The 18,195-nt window shown below is 42.8% G+C and overlaps 1 protein-coding gene across 1 annotated transcript in view; it reads right to left on the bottom strand.

The window, feature by feature from the left end:
• Positions 1 to 18,195, bottom strand: part of mnat1 (MNAT1 component of CDK activating kinase) — a 31,447-nt gene that overhangs the window by 10,919 nt on the left and 2,333 nt on the right. The window contains exons 2-7 of the mRNA XM_071498099.1: positions 13,815 to 13,967; positions 13,357 to 13,430; positions 12,195 to 12,298; positions 11,834 to 11,974; positions 10,390 to 10,521; positions 1,213 to 1,334 (exon numbers count right to left, since the gene is read on the bottom strand). Coding sequence (XP_071354200.1) covers positions 1,213 to 1,334; positions 10,390 to 10,521; positions 11,834 to 11,974; positions 12,195 to 12,298; positions 13,357 to 13,430; positions 13,815 to 13,967 — 726 coding nt within the window. The remainder of the gene's footprint in view (positions 1 to 1,212; positions 1,335 to 10,389; positions 10,522 to 11,833; positions 11,975 to 12,194; positions 12,299 to 13,356; positions 13,431 to 13,814; positions 13,968 to 18,195) is intronic.

The following is an 18,195-nucleotide window of genomic DNA, read 5'->3' as shown; positions in this document are numbered from 1 at the left end:
TACATAATGTAAATAAACTCCAGTTATTCTGCTTAAACCCTCCTGCAATCCTTCAAGGGAAATGTTTCACCTTAAGTAGGTGCTTTTCCAGGTAATTAGGTAAATGTGATTGTACAACAAAAGTCAATAGCACCTTTTATCTGAAAATAAAGAAGAATACACTAGAAAATCCTTTTCCTAAACATGCTGACATTATCTTCAAATCCGCACATCTCAGCCAAATGAAGGTTATTGTCAGGGTGAGCGGCACTGAAAGTCAATGAGCTCACCTAAAAAGAATATGACCCTGTTTTGCTCCTGTCACCCAATAAAAGCAGGCTGCTCTCAGTGTGTGGGCAGGCTTTAGTGCCAGCCAGTTGCAGTGCAGACGGCTGGGCGCTGGGCTGTCTGATGGATAGCTTACATTCAGTGAGGACTGGACCAATGGCGTCGTGGATTGATTGGCCCAAAGGGGCCGTCGGGGAAAGCACTTCCTGTATGTGTTAATGGACGCTCCTGCAGAGGCACTGTGGCGGCTTGTGGCAGGGTGATGGTTGTTACTCTCCCTCTCCCTTTCTCCCAGCCCTCCCCCCCCTCATTTGCTCTCACTCTCCCAGTTAATCAGAGAAGAGTCAAGTGAGACGAGCCAGGCTGCCCAAGCAGACCAACTTTCCAGCAGCTCTCTAACCCAACACCAAGACCTTAATAATGCACTGTAGCTATGTTGAGAATTCAAAAACTCCATGATTTAAATTTATCACTAACACTTTTTTTGACCTGCCCTATAGATCATTCATTTGGTACCAATTACAAAGAAAACCATTTTCAGTGGGTATATTTTTAATTCATTCATTCTAATAAACTGCTGGTATAACCATAAGAATGTGAAGTCAATAAACTGCAGGTTAGCTGAACTTTTACTTAATATAAACTTGGTTTAAATGGAGCAGTTCCTTCAAGGAAATTTAACAACAACATATGAGTTTGACAGAGCAAACCAAACTCAACTGTCTCTGTTTTTATTATAGCTGTCTTGGCACCAAGTTACCAGGTTCTTTCCAGGAAACTTCCAAAGAACTTTAAAAGGAAATAAAGAACCTGTTATTGGCAATTTCTCAATCATTCAACTTGACAGCTGTGTTGTCTAATGTCAATGTTGAATAAAAACGTAGTTTGTGTATGGCTTGAAGTAACCAGATGTGTGCACATGATTGTGTGTAAATAAGCTTGTACCCGAGTCTGCCCAGCTGCTCCAATTCAGGCACTGGGGGTCCGTAGGTTTCTACTTGAAGAGGATGGTAGTGGTACAAGACTTCCTCTATCTTGGTCACAGGCAGCAGAGACACCGTCTGACGCTGAAGGAAAAAACACAAAAGAGAGACAACAATCAACACAGGACAGGACAATTATCCTCTTTGTCTCCGAGTAGTATTTAGCACAACACTGGAAACTATAGCTTTGGCACAATCAGTATGACACAAACGGAAAAAGGCTTAATGTCAATCAAACTGCAGCATTAAGAGCCACCAAGTCTTGATAGACTGGTTTGGAAATTTAACAACATTTTCCTTAGGCACTGCTGGTTTGGTGGAGAAACCTAACTGGAACAATGACTAAGCATGTTTGTAGCAGACAACATACAGTTGGCAACAATTGTATCTCCTGACAACAGAAAGCAAGCACACTTTGGCCATTGGTCATCCATGAAAACAACCAAAACACAAATCAATTCAAAATGTATACATTTAGAAGAGAAAGTAAATTATATGATCAAACTTAAAGTTGGTAGGCTGTGTGAGTAGTATGTGAGTAGGAAGTGTTTTCTTTGTGGTGCAGCTGTGATCATTTACTATTTCCATTGTCTTTCTGTAGAAGCACGTCAAACAATGTCCATCCAACCCAGGTGAGTCTGAATGTTAGCTTAAAACTGTTGAGTCATAAGACCCACAGTGTCAAAAACTGAAAACTGTAGTCTGTTTTACAAAAACCCTGAGATCCACAGTGACTTAAAGTTGAGATTTCAGTCAGGCTACTCCAGTTCCTAATGCTCTTGACCATGGTGTTTGAGTGAGAAATATGATACTTCTTAAGGACACTGTAGAATTGCTTGATTTAGGGCTCTGCCATCAAAAGGGGAATTTCCACACAGCGTTAGACCACAATGTTTTCTCCAGCATTAAAGTAATGAGACTCAGAAGACAAGCCAGAGTCATGAAACCTGGAATTAAAAAGATGATGTCTAAACAAACATGGACTGTTTTAGAGAGTAGCAAGGAAACTGAGGGACAAAGGAAAGATAAAAAGATAAGAGATAAAGCAAAGAAAAGAGTAGAGGGGGAGTATAAACAACAGAACACAGAGTGGAGCTGATGAAAACCAAACTAAACGAGTAACATGTGCCCCGCGGCCTCTGACAGCCCGCCCTCATGCATGCTTTGGCCTTTGTGAGCGCACACACGGGGAAATACAGCAACCAAAGCTGGGCTGGATGTTAAAAAGTGATACACACTGAGATGGCAATGGATGCAAAGTTTCTTAGCCAAACACAACATGGTGGTAACTATCATACACTCCTGGTGTGGTTCGGTCACTTAGTGGGGGGGGGGGGGGGACACACAGAGGAAATGCATACTATATATTTACAATGTTACATACAGTATATCATCAATACGTAGCGATGCATTCCAGCATTTATTTCTTGATTAAATGTTTTTTCTACACTTTTCTTCAATGTGCCTCATTTACAATGTTGCAAATTAATAGGCAGAATCGGATTTTTATACAGTTTTAGCAATAATGTAGTAAAGTACTTTGATATGTCAGGTATTTAATTCAACTTATTAGCTAAAAAAAAAAAGATGTTCCTGTCTGTGTCTATTTACTAATATATATCAATATTGTTCTACAGAACTACATATACTGTGTAGTTCCCACACTTTCAGCTACCTTAGCAGAACGAGCCTGAACAAGTTGCATTTAGCAGTGGTTTATACATGCAGGTGGGGGGAGCAGCAGGGATAGCGACGGTGGCAGCATATTAACAGCAAGTGAGTGGGTTTTTCCAGCGAAGAAATAATGAAAGTTGAATGTCTATTCAAAACACAACATGTCCTTTTGTTGTGCTGCCTTACACTTATGAAACTGCGATAAGCACAATAAGAGCTATTGTTTTTTTTCTATGTTTTATGTCTTTTTATAAGATTAAATCAATCAAATCAGTCACATCAAACTCTTGCTCCTTTACTGGGGAACAGTAAAAAAAAAAATCCCAACAAATAAATAATGGACACAAGAACAGATGGTATTTTATTGTCCATATCTGAATGCCCGGTTTTTAAACATTGTTTCCCTTAAAACAGAAAATAGTAGACCCACACTTCTCTACAGTTTTCAGTCAACCTTTAACCCCAAGGTGCCAGTGATCCCCTATCCTGTCCCATCCATTCATCCAACACAGTGGAACCCCACCACAGGCTAATGAAACCCAGACCAACCAACCCATATCCAGTCACTCTCCCTCTCTTTCACACTCCTTCAGTCTCTCCATCCATCTTCTTTCAGACTTTCAGCACTGTGTAACACCCTACTGCAACAATCAAAGAGACATACTGGGACGTGGGGAGGCAGAGAAGAAGAGGTTGAGAAAGAGAGCGGCAAATTGGGAGTTGTGGATAGCTAAAGGGCAGTAAATCAGATTTTTAAGTGACACGCAGAACAGAGCTAGCCCTCAGACAGAAATTTCTGTTGCATTCCTCTGCAAGGGCACCTTGAAAACCTTGGCAGACACACATCAGCACAAACAAACACAGCACAAGACATGCACACACAAGAACAGGTTTTGTTCTTCTGAAAATATTTTTTTAAATGTGTGAATTTAATGATTTGTAGTACATCTAAACTGCTTTGATACAAGACGAGCTGTCTGACTGTCCATCTAACGAAGAGCTGTGTCCTCTCAGACTCGCTCTGTCCTCCACCGGTAATACCGCTGAAACTTTCAATCATGAACTCATCACATCCTATTAAAAGCCTGTGTGAATTACGGCATATGAATGTTGTTTTCCAAATGCTCCGGTGAAAGAAAGCAACAGAAGGAGAGAGAGTGCAGACCCCCAGCCAGGCCCAGCAAGGCAGAAACGGCTAAGGGACTAGGGGCCACTGGAACTACACCACTGAAAGAGCCAATACAAACATCTGCTTTTAACATCACAGAGGCCCATCTTACTACCTATGCAAAATTATGTGGGCCCTCATGATGCTTTCAAGTTTGTGTATAACTGGTATTTAAGACTCTTATATTACCACTGCGACACTAAAGTGAAACTCTGGGGACCATCAATCTTAATAAAACCGCAGGGGAGGATGATTTGAGGAAATCACCACTGTGCCAGAGGGAGTATTCCTCCTTCTACTCTTCTGATCCTCCGACATCCACCTCAGATCCTGATAGATTTCTACTAATCTAGAAACACCAGCTTCAACTTCTAGGAGTGGAACCATTTTAAAAGGTCAAGTACAGCAGCCACTCATACCAATCCTTGTGCCGGTGGAGGGGACAGGTGTGCTGGCTTGGAAAACTGTTAAGCATTCTACGCCTCTTGGGGGGTTGAATTCAGCTCGTGATATGCTGTCACATTACTCTTTCTTAACTCTGCTGTCCGTGTTAACAGTACCATCTGGGAAAGCAACAGGGTTAATCCATCTGACAGAGTGATGCGGCCGACATTCATGTGACTTTTATGGGACAGGGATCTCATAAAAGTCACATCACTTCTAAGGTATGAGAGGTCTGCCCTTAAGGTGCAGCACTGACTGTGAGAAAGCCTACATTGAAAACAAGAGATGGTTGGGTGTATTACCAATCTTGATCAAAAGCTGGCTGGTCAGCTCAAATCATGGGTGATATCACCACTACGAATGCCACCAGAAACGTGTGTGTGTGCCACACACACACACACACACGCACACACACACACACACACCTTCACAGCACAATCATCAGCACTCTCCAGGCCGTCCATCTCTCCCCTGACTTTGCAGCTCAGCAGGACACATCAAGGTCGCTTAGAGGCTCATCTCTCCATCAGCACCTCTCCACTACATCCACAGAAACACACATACACTTGGTTGGTTCCCGAGGGTTTGGGGAGCTGTTGTTATCTTAAGCAGAGCTCCAGAGGCAGTGAGGCCCCTTTCACGAATGCACAAAGTGATAATGAGAACAATGGAAAGGGAAACAGTGGTCAGCATTGTATAGGGGATAAAATTAATAAGCCTAGTTAGGGGGCCAGCCTAGTGCCTTCCCATCCTCAGCCCCCACTTCCACCTTGTGCCCTGGCACTGCCAGTGCTTCTGTATGGATAAAGAGCTTTGGGCTACCCACTGGCCCACTGAGCAGCAAGTAGCAAGTGTAAAAGCTGCTGTCCACATAGTTCCTCCCCTTGCCTTACAAGTTTAAATATAACTGCCTGACTAGTGGCAGCTGCCCCCGCGCAAAGCCCCTAAAGCTGACAACTCCTTTTTCTGATGGGCTGGGCTAGGCTGGCTTGCCCATGAGCAAGGGTTGTTGAGGCCAACCTAAACAGGGGCCAAGCCTGGGGCAGGGGCAGAGGTGTGAATGCCCACATGTGCTGGTGCCAATCAGGGCTGATGGTTCTCTTTACCGCCTGAGCTGACCCCTTCTCCCCAAGCTCCTGCAGCTATCAACCTGCATGCCAACAATCCAATAAAAAGCAAAAGGCCAAAGGGAAAGGGTTACGCACCCTTTTACATGCAACTAGCCATCTTGTAAATGCTTTACATGTCAAAATTTGTCAATTAAGATTCATATGCCAATTCAGTATATAAACAACAACACAAATATCTGTGTCTATTACCATTTGTCTTAAGAGTGTGAATAAGAGAAATGAAAATAACACAGAGAGTGAGGGGGAGTTGCAGGAGTCTATAGCGACAATCTCCCAGGCAAAACAGGTTAGGCCAGTCTGCAGAATAAAGTAAAGCAGAGCTTAGCCTGCGCTGACGAGTATGTCTACCGAGCAGAGGTCACTGTAGAGGACAACTTAACCAAGTAAAACAGACCTGAGCAAACAAGCTCACAGCATGAGCACATGTGTGTGTGTGTGTGTGTACTTGTGCTTGTGTTTTCTATGGTAGTCAAATTCCACTGCCTAAGTGTAGAATGGAATAAAGCCAGAGAGAACCCGGGGTTATTTCAGGCAGCTACACATCTATGTTTAGGGATAAACTTTCCACCCACATTTGGCTGATTGTGTGTGTGAGTTGCACTTTGTTTATGTGTGTGTGTACGTGTGCGCGCCTCCTGCTTTCATTAGGTGCCCATGCTGGCTTCGTCAGGTATGTCAGCTGCTCTGCCGCCTGTGAGGAGTGGATTGGGCCCCGGCAGTGCTGGAACCTGGGACCTTTCATTTAAGATGGCGCTGAAAGCTGTCCCAAGGTGGAGAGATTCCCCATCGGTCAACTGCTTTCAGGAATGGGACACTATAGCAGCTGAGGACAATCCCTAACCTCTCACATGCATGCGTAGACTGGAAAACACAATGACTTTATAGACTCAAACAAAGCCAACAGGTCAAAAACAAAAAAGAAACAATTACTAATGCAATGCTTAAACAAGACATAATTCATATGCCGACAACCCTCAACTCATATCCATGTTTTTTTCAGAGCAGGTGCCAAGCATGATGACTCCTGCTATCATGCTTGGCAGTAGGGGTTGGTCTTATGTGTCAGACAACAACAAGCAACCTGTTTAAACAGTGAATAGTCTCCTCCCTCCCACACAGACAGTCTCTTTTGATATCAGCGGACATCCATTTTAAAAAGACACTTTATTCTTCAAAGGATGTTTACTCAGACCGGGTAGGGGGAGTGTATGTTTCTGTGTGTGTGCACGCACCCGCACATGGGTATGTGTGTGTGTCTTAGTTCAATAGAGTGCCTACAAAGTGAAGGATTAGTGAGTGATTTCAGACCATTCCTGAGGCAAGACCAGGCCCATCCCACCTCACATCACACCTGGACCGAGACTACTTTCCCTCAGGATCGGCTAACTTCCTCAAGCATCCATTTGACTGCATGTTAACACACAGACACAGTAATCAGGATCAGTTAAAGTCCCCTTCACTGACTCCTGGAAAATCACCCAGGCTAAGAGCAGTGCCAGCATGGCTGAGATGTCCCCAGTAAACAACATGACACAACTAGACGCATCATTAGATCACTCTTTAAATAAAGACTGGAGCCACTGGGAAGCTGAGGAAGAACTGGCATCCTCACGTTCCACGCAGACATGTCATTCCACCAGTGACGGCTCACCTTGGCCCCGGGTGAAGCAGCTGGCTTTAGTGTTTGTGGGGGGGGGGGGGGGGGGGGGTTAAATAGGTGGGTGGGAGATGGCGCAATGAATTTCTGGTTTTGTGACTAATGAACTTGCAAATCACCAAAGACATTCAGATGAAAAAACAGGGGGACATGAATCAGCTCCCCTCTCCATTCATAACTTACACAATCGAACTGGTTCTCCTTTTTGTATGTGTTTCACAGGGGACTACTGATACTACGGATTCTACTAACAATTACTTTATTGATTTATCTTTCTTTTCCATAGCTCAATGCAACATCTTCAACTTCCTGTTTTGTCCTACCAACAGTCTAAAAACCCCAAGATATTCCAGTTACAATTATATAAGACAGAGAAAAGGACAAGAACCATACAAGCTGGAGACAGTGACTGTTTGGCACTCTTGCTTAATAAATGACTCAAATAACTGATTATCAAAATTATTGTCTACTAATCTTATGTTGATCACTAATCAATTAATTGACTAATTATTACAGCACTAATTGATACCACTGTCACTAAAGAGAGGAGCGCAAGTCGGCTTAACTATAAAGGAATATTATACAAATGTGGCCCAGCTTTAAAGATGTGTTTTTACCTTTGCCTTCATTAATTTCTGTTGAAGAAAAACTAAAATCCTGCTTGGAACAAGGGACCACAACCTAGCAGATAAATGAATTCCAGCAATCTGCAGGAATCCACCGCTCTGTGCTGAAACCCCACCAAGTCAAACAGAAGTCATTCTTATGGACTCTGAGATGAAGGGATATCCAAACCCACACGTTCCCTTGACTCAAGTCTCTCAGTCCAACGCAGCAGATGCATGGTGAGAGCTCTGCTCCACCAACAGGAGCTCAGGGACGGGAGGATGAAGAGAAATTGGAAAAAAGAAGCGAGGAAAAACAGCCACAGAAGAGGCCAAGAGCAACACAATCATGCTGTTTCTCTCTCCATCAGCAAGTTTAACTTCATGCTGTATATCAAGAGGGTGAGATTCAGAGTGCCATAACCATTGGATCAAGTCAATGCTTTTGGACTGGTGGTGGATGAGCCAGTTGTGTCTTTGGGGTTTAATGACTAAATTAATACTTTTCACTGCTTATTACTGCATCTGCTTATTTCATCAAGAACGTTTGACAGAGCTACAGCAGTGACACACACAGTAACATGATAAAGATAGTTAAACAAAGATGGTGGGAGAGAATTTGGCTATACCTGAGTATGTCAAAACTTAGCTACAGCTTGAGCCTAGGTGAGCAGATATCTCTCCCACGCATCACTGAACTGTGGGAAGACAACCATGTCTCATGAGGGTTGCTGGGGAGGGGGAGGGGGTGATGACACAGCCTATCTCACCACAGTAAAATGAAAATAAACGACTGCAAACCTGAACAACAGCCAAGTGGAAGGTCTCACCAGACAAGATGAGCACAAAGCTGCAAGCTCAGAGCGACCAGAGCCCACATGCTCTCTCTGTGGGTCGCACTGCTCGTCCAGAGGAATGTGATGACATGACTGAAGGGGTGACGGCCTATTCCCACACTGAAGAAGCACCAGACACGGACCAATATCCTTCCTTTGAAGGTCTGGACTGTTAACACCACTCTACTGTCAACAAGTCCTAAGTTTAAATTAGAACTGAAATAAAAAAAACCTGTTCAGAAGCACCTAACCTCCAGTGGACAGAAGGATACAACCACGTGACCTTAACCTGCAGGGCTTCATTGTAAATATAGTAGCCATTTGTTATTTATGGTATGTACAGCTTCTACAAGGTCTTGTGTTTCACCGACCTCACCCTTCTTTTACCTGAAACAGTAAAACCCAGTCTGACTAATGCATACTAAGGATGTGTACAGAGCAAAATTATGAAATCAGCCTTGCATGGAAGACTGCATCCACTTCATTCACTTGAATGACACCTCTCTGTTGATGCAGCAGGGGTGGTAATGCAAAGTGGAACCACTTGCACAATACTGCTACATTACTTTGTAACATGAACTCTGTCTGATGAACATGAACTAAACAGAATGCCATTCATTGGGAACTTAAAAAAAAATGCTGTCACTGCCCACTATGACTCTAGATTCAAAAGTTGTGGCCAGTCATGTAGTCTAATGGTTAAGATTCATATCGCATGACCGCAACGTTTATGGTTTGTCTCCCACCCAAGGAACCTTTGTTGTGTGTCTACTAATAACAAATAAAAAAGTATGCCAAAAAAAAAAAAAAAAACAATTAAAAAAAAAAAAAGGGAAAGTTGAGAGAGGTTCAACTTTATTCAAATGACCTTGACACGCTTGTGACAACCAAGCGCCAACTCAACTACGTACAAGTGTAGTTAATGGGCTTCCAGTTGTTTACGGCTACATCCACACTGATACATTTCAGTTTTAATATCTGCTATGTTTACATCTGGCATCCATACTCTGGAGTTTTCCAGCCCCTAAAAAAAAAGACCTCTGTAAAAACAGCTGGCCATGTTTTAGTTTGAAAACTCCAGGGTTGCATTGTCTGGACGGGAGGAACTGAGACTTTTGGAAACAATGATGCAGACACCCACGTTCACCTCTTGCTTGGGTCTTATTGGTTACGACTACCAGTGATGAATGGAACATAATTAATTAATTAAAAGCACTGCTGACCTTCTTTCTTTGCTAGTTTCAGTTGCATAGGTACATTCTGCATTTTATAATGCTATACCCTGCTTTGCTGTTCCTCGTTCATAGTATTTTCTGCAGAGAAGACAATCTACTTCTTGTTTAGACCAGCATGCACATGGCCAATGGTTGTGAATGGTCATGTCATGTGTTTTCAGGTGTGTTGGTATGGACAGAGTTTCTGATACAAAGCTTTAAGCTTATCTGGCTGGAGTTTTTGTTTTCAAATGACAACTTATTAGTGTGGATGTAGCCTATGATAGATCTTTTAGATACTGGGGCTTAAATAAAAAAAAACAAAAAAAAAAACAATGCATACAAGAGCCTGTCTGGAGTTGTGTATGAACAGGGGTTAAAGAGCTAATACGTCTTAAACGTTGCACTCACCATATGGATTCCAGTTGAAAACAGACTGGTAGGTTTGACTGCCTGTTTCTGCTGCTCTATCTGGGTCTCCAGCTGGGCAGCACGGACCTTGTGTTGGGCAAGTAAGATGGTGGCAGGAAGTTGAGACTGCTCCTGGAGAAACAAATGGGATTTGGGATTTTATGAGAATTTTAATCTAGGTGTATGTGTTACCTAGAGCAAAGTGCTTTATCAGGAACTTTTCTGCTCAGCAAAAGCAGCTGACACATGACACACATGACCTTTTTCTTGCGTAACTGTTGTATGTTGAAAAGAGATGAAAACACAAGCAGTACCCGCCCCCGCCCCCCCCAATCACACACATCTTTGGCTGACTGGATAACCGGTGCTTTCAGGCTAGCTGCCACATTATTAATGCAAGCCATATTAACAAAACTGTGGCACTGCAGGGGACGCTGCTTCGAGTGCACTGCGCCGCCTTCACCTCCATTAAATGCAAGGTCGGACATTTCAGTTTCTCCAGTGGAGTGTTGCCAAGCGCAGAGGTCTAAGAACACAAGCTTGGACACGTTTACTGAAGTGGGAGGACATTGTTGATAGGGTGGGCAGCAATGGCAGGACGGTCTAAAGGTGTCTAAGCATTTCAAAATAAACCAAAAGCGGTTTCTTGGCTAACGCTAACACAAAAAAGTCCTGCTCTGACTGCAAAAATTGACCACTTTCACTCATGAGTGTTACAGTTATTTTGAATAGGCATTCACATGCTTTATTTTATGGTTAACATGTGTCTCATTTCATAAAGATCTTCAGAGAAAAAAAAGTTCATACATGCAAGAGAAAATATGCAGACAATTAATGTAAATTCAATATTTACACTTGATTAGAATAATAATCAAGAAGTGTGTTCCCAGTTCTCTGTGATATATTTTATTGATTATAAATACTGATTGCGCCAGGAAATAGCAACAAAGAAATCTAAATATATGTGTTGGCAAATGCTTGTGTACTCATGTGAGAACAGTGAGCTTTCTGGCCACAGGGATGTACAGATGTCAGAGCTCAGGAGAGCTCCCTCAGGGGGTGTGAGAGCTGATCTCATCTGCCTACAGTCAAAAGGCCCTGTGCCTTAAACAAACAAACACACAGCTTAGCCTGCTATCTGTGATGGTCCTTCAGCAGTCCACTCTGCAGGAACAATCACTTCCAAAGCCCGCAGCTCAACACAATGGAGCCAAGAGGCTTTGGAATCACAGAATGAGAACAATGCAGCCTGCAGCACAATGACTGGTAATAAGCTCTTAATGATCTCACAGCCATGAACCCTCAGGCCGAGAGTGTATGTTAATGTGTGTGAGTAAGTGTGTCAGACATCCGTCATAATGTGACTTGCCCTTCGCTTGTCTTCTTGCATCACTAGACTCGTCATTCTGTGGACATATGTACATGCAACATGTATGTTTCTCACCAGTTCATCCAGCAGAGCCTGCTTGTTCTTCCTCTTGGCCTGTAGCTGCCTCTGCTCCTCCTGCAGCACCTCCAGTCTCCGCTGCTCATTGCCCTGCTGCTCCAGCAACAGCAGCTCCTCCAGCTCCTCCTGTTCTCGGGTCTGAGGAGGAGACAGATTCGCAAGAGAAAGAGTTTGTTGCAAAAAAATCTCGCTGTAGTGTGTTTGATCTGGAGGCTGAAACCTATACAACTATGCCATATTATACCTGAAACTACAGTCTCATGTCTCTAAGGAAATCGTCAATCATTTATTTTACTATCAAATTATAGTTATCAGTAAGGGCATTATACATGTGAGGGAAAATACACTTGGTACGCACAAGAGTAGCCTTATTCTTCTGGATGAGATCTCTGTTCTCCCTTTGGTACTGCTCCATCCTCAGCTTGGTGTTCTCCACATCAATGTTGTTTGTCAAGTTATACACTATATAGACGAGAAACAAATCAACGTTAACCTCTTCAACCCAAGAGATCCTTTTGTGTCCATTAACACAAACTCGTGCCGTGCAGGCAAGCACTGTTCAAAAATCAACAATAGAATTATTTTAAATTCTAGTCCAGATCCAAAGATGATAAATACATGCAGCTGAAACACTGAGAAAAGTGTATAAAATTCCATTTTCCATTTGATGGAATGGCGCAGGCTTAAAAAAAGACATCTGGAAATTCAATATTTCTTTATTATTAAGTGATCTGGATCTTCTATGGTGAACTAAGGGGAAATTTAAGAGGAAAATGTGTTGTTGTAAAGGTTAAAAACAGAAAAGCTGGTCAATTTTGAGTGAACACATAATATAGCTGGTGCAATCCTTGCACCAAACCTATAACCTAGACCACAGGAGCTGTTTTGCCCACATTACAGGCTAAAAGCCATCAGCGTATTATAGGAACTAGACACCTGACTTTAATATGACATTTACATCAGTGTCTTTCTTCCTGGCCCCACCTTTCTGTCCCACTCGGCTCATAGACTTTATGTTAGGGTGACATCTCAAACATAAAAATGAGCTTCTCTAAGCTGTGGGAAAGTTCTGCATATGTTAAATGCTTGTGGTTTCATGATATAACAAAAAGTGTATTAACTGACCTTATTTGCAGTTCTGGGTGTCCTGTCAACAGTTTTACAGATGTCTCTTTTATAACGGTGGTCTATAGGGATAATGCATTTTAGGCTGTAGGGGATTTTTTTTTTTTTTAAGCAGCAGCAGCAACACAGTTGGCCACCAGAAGAAATTAGAAGCAAGGCTGACTGACCGCACCGTATCCAACTCTCTTAATACATCCAAGCTAAAAGTCCATGGTGGTTTGCCAGTCAAGACGTGTTAGCGTTGGCAGAGCTACTCCCTGATCCATGCCCCTGGCAGGCATGAATGGTTGTAAAACATCGGCCTTTGCAGCCAGAATCAAGGAGAAATCATTACACTAGTAAGCATCCTTTTTGCCCTCTGTTTCAGCATGAGGCTTCCAAGTCGGTGCTCCTACCTATGTCCTCCACTTGCTCCAAGTAGTCGTTATACTCTCTCAGGCTGGGAAAGTCAAAATTTCTCTTGTTGTATCTGCAGAAGAAGAACACAACTCATGATACAAACAGTAAAACCTGGTGAAAGCAAATATGCATTGACATTAATAGCCTCCATTAAATCAACCATTTTATAATACCATGTCTGCATACAGCCTAATAGGCACACATTAGATGTCAATTAAGGGGCTATTAAAGAACAGATGAGAGGGAGAGAACGAGGGGTGGGGAGGGGCTGCGAAGTAAAAACCTGGCAGGGAAAGAGCCTTCCCGTTTGAGCCCCCCCTGGGGAGAGTCATTGTCTACAAAACAAACAGTGTAATGAGGAAGACAAAGGTGGCTTAAGAAGTGGGTGGAGGCATGGGATGACACATAAACACGCAGAGCCGCATCCCTCACCCTCCCCGTACCCCTCACTCACATCTTCAGCACCTTCTTGCGGATCTCCACCTCCTTATCTACGGTTGGGTCTTCAAAGAGCTGCACGCGGAAGTTGCTCTTCCGCAGGGGCGTGTCGCACTGCACGCAATTGCCCGAGCCGCGCACAAACAGCATCTCCACACAGTTCTCGCATCTATAGAAGACAACAAACAGAAAACACCACCGAGCTGAGTTGGATGTTTCTGGAGCATGTGATGGTGTACAGTATGTGGCTGCTGAAACACAATTTTCCTCACAGTAATGCAAATTTTCTGTTTTTTTTGCCTGTATATTATCATCAGGCACAGTGGGTGATAATGGAGCATATGACTATTTCCTCTGAGTGCTCAAAGATGGCAGGGATTATGATTGGAATGTCGTTTAGGCTGCCTCCCCCTCTCAGACAAGAGGAAATTAGTCTGACACCCCATCAGCGGAGTGTCTGTCTGCCCTGGAAAAACATTTGCTTTATTGTTATTTCAGTAGACCTCAGTTATTCTGCCACGTTGCATAATATGATAAAATCCAGCTCAGTAATTCACAGTGTGGTCTATCATTAGAAGAATGGACTAAGTCTTACGTAATTTTGGGAAAGGGAATGAAATACAGACAGACAACTGCGGAGTTTTGTGTATTCATTACTTCATTGGTAAACTGAAGTATATTAAACTGAACTGTCATTTGTGCTTAAGGCTTTTATTTATCCAAAAGTTTAACTTTTAATATGAAAAAACTACAGTACTTCATGTCCACATGCAAGTCCAATCTTTCTTCATTTTCTGCCAGAAAATTTCATTATTATTCCTGACATTGCTCCTAAATAAAAGGAAGCTGTATTATGCAGAAGTTTAAGCCACATTTTTAAACACCGTGGAAATCTAGGCAGTTATTGATCAAAGTATCTCCTATAAATCTGTTTAATGGATATGATTACTTTCCAAGACAAAATATGTAGCAGTACAGCACAGTCATGATGAGTTTTTCAGGCGGCCTTTAGTTCCTCACATGAAGCCACAATGATTCGAAATTCTATTCAGTAAAAAGCATACCTCTCCACCAGTGACACAATACTGAACAAAAAGACGGAAACACTTCTCAGAAAGTGTTGAGGTATTTCAGGTAGAGTCCAGGCTGAAACAGGAAGGTTTACTTCATGCACCATCATGACACAACTACACAGCAACCATACAGCAGATCTACCTGAGGGCATAACCCTGAGCTTAGCCATCAATCACACCTTTATGCAGGTAGGCGTTTACCCATCAGTCACACTCAAGTGAGGAGTGGACACTGAGGACAATGGGAATGTTCCTAAATCTCCCCTGATGGGGTGGAGGGCCTGGATAAACGTTTGCACAGTACACTCTTTTAATTAAGTCCTTGTGGAGCTTTATTTCCACAGGAATTCACCTTCCTGCTTGTGACCACCTTTACAAAAATGAATAACATCTGGTTTCCAAATCTAACTATCTGCTGTTGAGCACTGACAGTTTTCATAATAAAATATAGCAAAGTTGAGGGGAAAAAGCCAGATTTTTCGACATACGTCATCGATAATATGGCTGAGTCACTTCTTTCCAAAAGTCAAAGACTGGACTTGAGACACTGGTGCCCAGTGAAAAGCTAGTCTCCCAGGATGGAGCCTATTTCAACAATCATACAGGACATTTCACTTCATCAGCAGGATTCAAAACAAAGAAAAACAGTTAAAGGAGAAAGTGCAGAGCCATGGAGTTTGGCTGTTTACGCATATCGTCTCAGATATGGGTCAAACAAGCTCAACCTGCCAAGTATGACACAAGCCATACAACACTCACATAGATGTAAAAAAGACGAAGCATCGCAGGGGACTATTTTACAAGCAAGTCAGTTTAGCTTGGCTTAAATGAAGCGGCAATATGAAAATGAAAGCTGAACGATGGACAGGAACATCTGCGTTGTCCAGTTGGTGCTTAAGAGCATGAGGAGCCCGCTGCTCAAGTGCTCCCTGGAAAGGCAGATGTTCACTGTGGCCCCAGGCTACAGGAGATGTATAGGCCTGGCCATATGGAGGTAGATGGAGGGATTCAGCTTGTTTCCACAGGCCCACAAAGAGACCATTCATCAACACGGGGCGAGGAGTGGGGCGTAGCTTGCCCCCTGCCCCATAAATGGACCACACAACAGAACTCTCCATAGGGGAAATCCTGTGTAACTCTAGAGCAAAGAGGTGAGCGTCTAAAGGGGAGGGAGGAGACTTTTAGAGTCAATTTGCCATCTTTCCTCTGAAGCTGGCCTTCTCTAAGTGACAGCTTTCAGTGTGTGCCTGTTGCGATTTGTAATCAAAGTGGGGACTCAGACATCTCTTGCCAAGGCTAGGCTATAGTGTTTAGCATATAGAACAAACATTTAAGTGAACAGTCAGATCTCTAGCAACCTGCCATCTTTGTATCCCAGGGCTGTTGTTGCTGACTGAGTGCTCCTGACTCCTCCCTCTCTCACCTGTCCTGCTCAGAGCTCCAGGCTCCTATCTCTCCCATCTGCAGCTGTCAGCAGGTCAGAGAAGGGGGTGGTAAGAGGAGGGTAAACAGGGTCCTAGCTCAGCAAAGAGGCTCCCCCACCACTGCCACTATCACCCCACCACTGCTTGATGACATTGCTTGTATCTTTGCTGCCTCACTTTGCAAGACAGCAAAAAAAAAAGAAAAGAAAAACACTATGCGCAGCGAGGAGCTGGATTCACCTGTTCCTGTCACGAAAGTCATAACATTCTCAGGACTTTCTCAGAGCTGGCTTTGTGTCATATTTAAACCTGCTATGACGCTCCGTCCTGCCCTGTGACCTACAATACCTGCAGCAGCACAGTCAAAAAAAATGCTGATGCCCAGGAGTACACAGGAAGCTAGCGTTAGGTTTGTGTGATCTCAAAAAAACAAACCGCAGATTTGGAATATTTTATAAAAAGGTGCAAAATGGGACAAAATTCCTCACTATAAATTTGAATTTAAGAGTTTTCTTTCAACAATGAGCTCAATGTCTCTCAAAGTAAATACATTTGAAATACATTGAGAAGCTAACCCTGAGGTGATGCAGAAGTTAGGCTCTCTGTTAGCAGCAAAGGCAACAAAAGTTTACACTGTCTTTTCCAGCAATGCCCCATAGAACTTGTAGTAAAAACAGTTGGACATTTTAGTTAATATGATTAGTAAAAATCTTGATGACGCTTATATAAAAAGATTAATACAATTTTAATGTCTGTCAGTTAAATATAAAGCTACTGCCAGGAGGGAGTTAACTTAGCTTCCTGTAAAGACTAGAAACGGGGAAACAGCTAGGCTGGCTCTGTCAGCCTACTTGCATCCGTAGGCAGTTCACTGATTAATATGATACATTGTGTTTGTTTAATTCATGTAGGAAATGAACTGGAGAAATGACACATTGTGGATTTACAGTGGTTCCTAGGTGCTGGAGGCAGATTTTTAATATTTTGGACAAAATCAGGCTAGCTGTTTCCCCTGCTAACCCTGCTAACAGCCTTTATGGGAAGCTAAGCTAATCATCTCATGGCTGTATCAATCATCACCTCTAACCCTGAGTCAATTCCTTCAAGTTTTTTAGTAGATAAGCCCTCTGTACTGATCACTCATCTGAGAGTACTTGATGCCCATTCAACTCTTGGAAGCATCCTTGGAGAAAACAAACAGAGCCTTTATTTCTGGAACCCTGAAACACCAGAAAACCCAAAAATTTCCACTTTACTACTGTTCATCAACCTAGAACATACAGTCACTGGGTAAAGGAAACTAGTTTCTACCTAATTAGGTGTGTCTAGCCTGTAAACCCCAACATGTCCACCCCACCACATTGTTTGTGTCTGGCTGTGTGCCCAGTGTCAAATGCCAAAGGGACATGGGCCTGGTGTCATTGTGCAAAGGTAATAAATAACACACATCAAACGTCCCTGCTGACAGGGATACAAAATGTGCTGTGGTTGGGTTTAAATTTAGATGCATGCTAGAAGTGGAGAAGCTCAATACTGCATTGCATTGCTGGGGCAGGAAGCCTGGTCAACCAAGACTGAAATGGCCACTCAGCCGGTCCAAGGCAAAGAGAGGCGAACACTTTTTCCAATGAATGAACCAGAGAGTCAAACTAGGGCTGGGGCTAACGATTATGACCTTGAATAATCTACTGATAATTTTTCCAATAACTCCATTAATAAAATAATAAACTTAACAAGAAAAACACTTATTGTACTTTTAGACAGACCAACAGTCCAAAACTCAAAGATATCCACAATATTATTATACAATTATTGTGAGACAGAGAAAAGGGGAGAAAATGCTGAATACACTGATTGTTTACATTTTTGCTTCATAAATGACCTAATGATTGAACAGTTA

This window comes from Trachinotus anak, unplaced genomic scaffold (assembly GCF_046630095.1).
Source record: "Trachinotus anak isolate AG129_WGS33_773 ecotype Australia unplaced genomic scaffold, CSIRO_AGI_Tana_v1 ptg000015l, whole genome shotgun sequence".
Lineage (NCBI taxonomy): Eukaryota > Metazoa > Chordata > Actinopteri > Carangiformes > Carangidae > Trachinotus > Trachinotus anak.
Note: the sequence above shows the minus strand (reverse complement) of the source record. Positions and strands in the feature narration are given on the sequence as shown.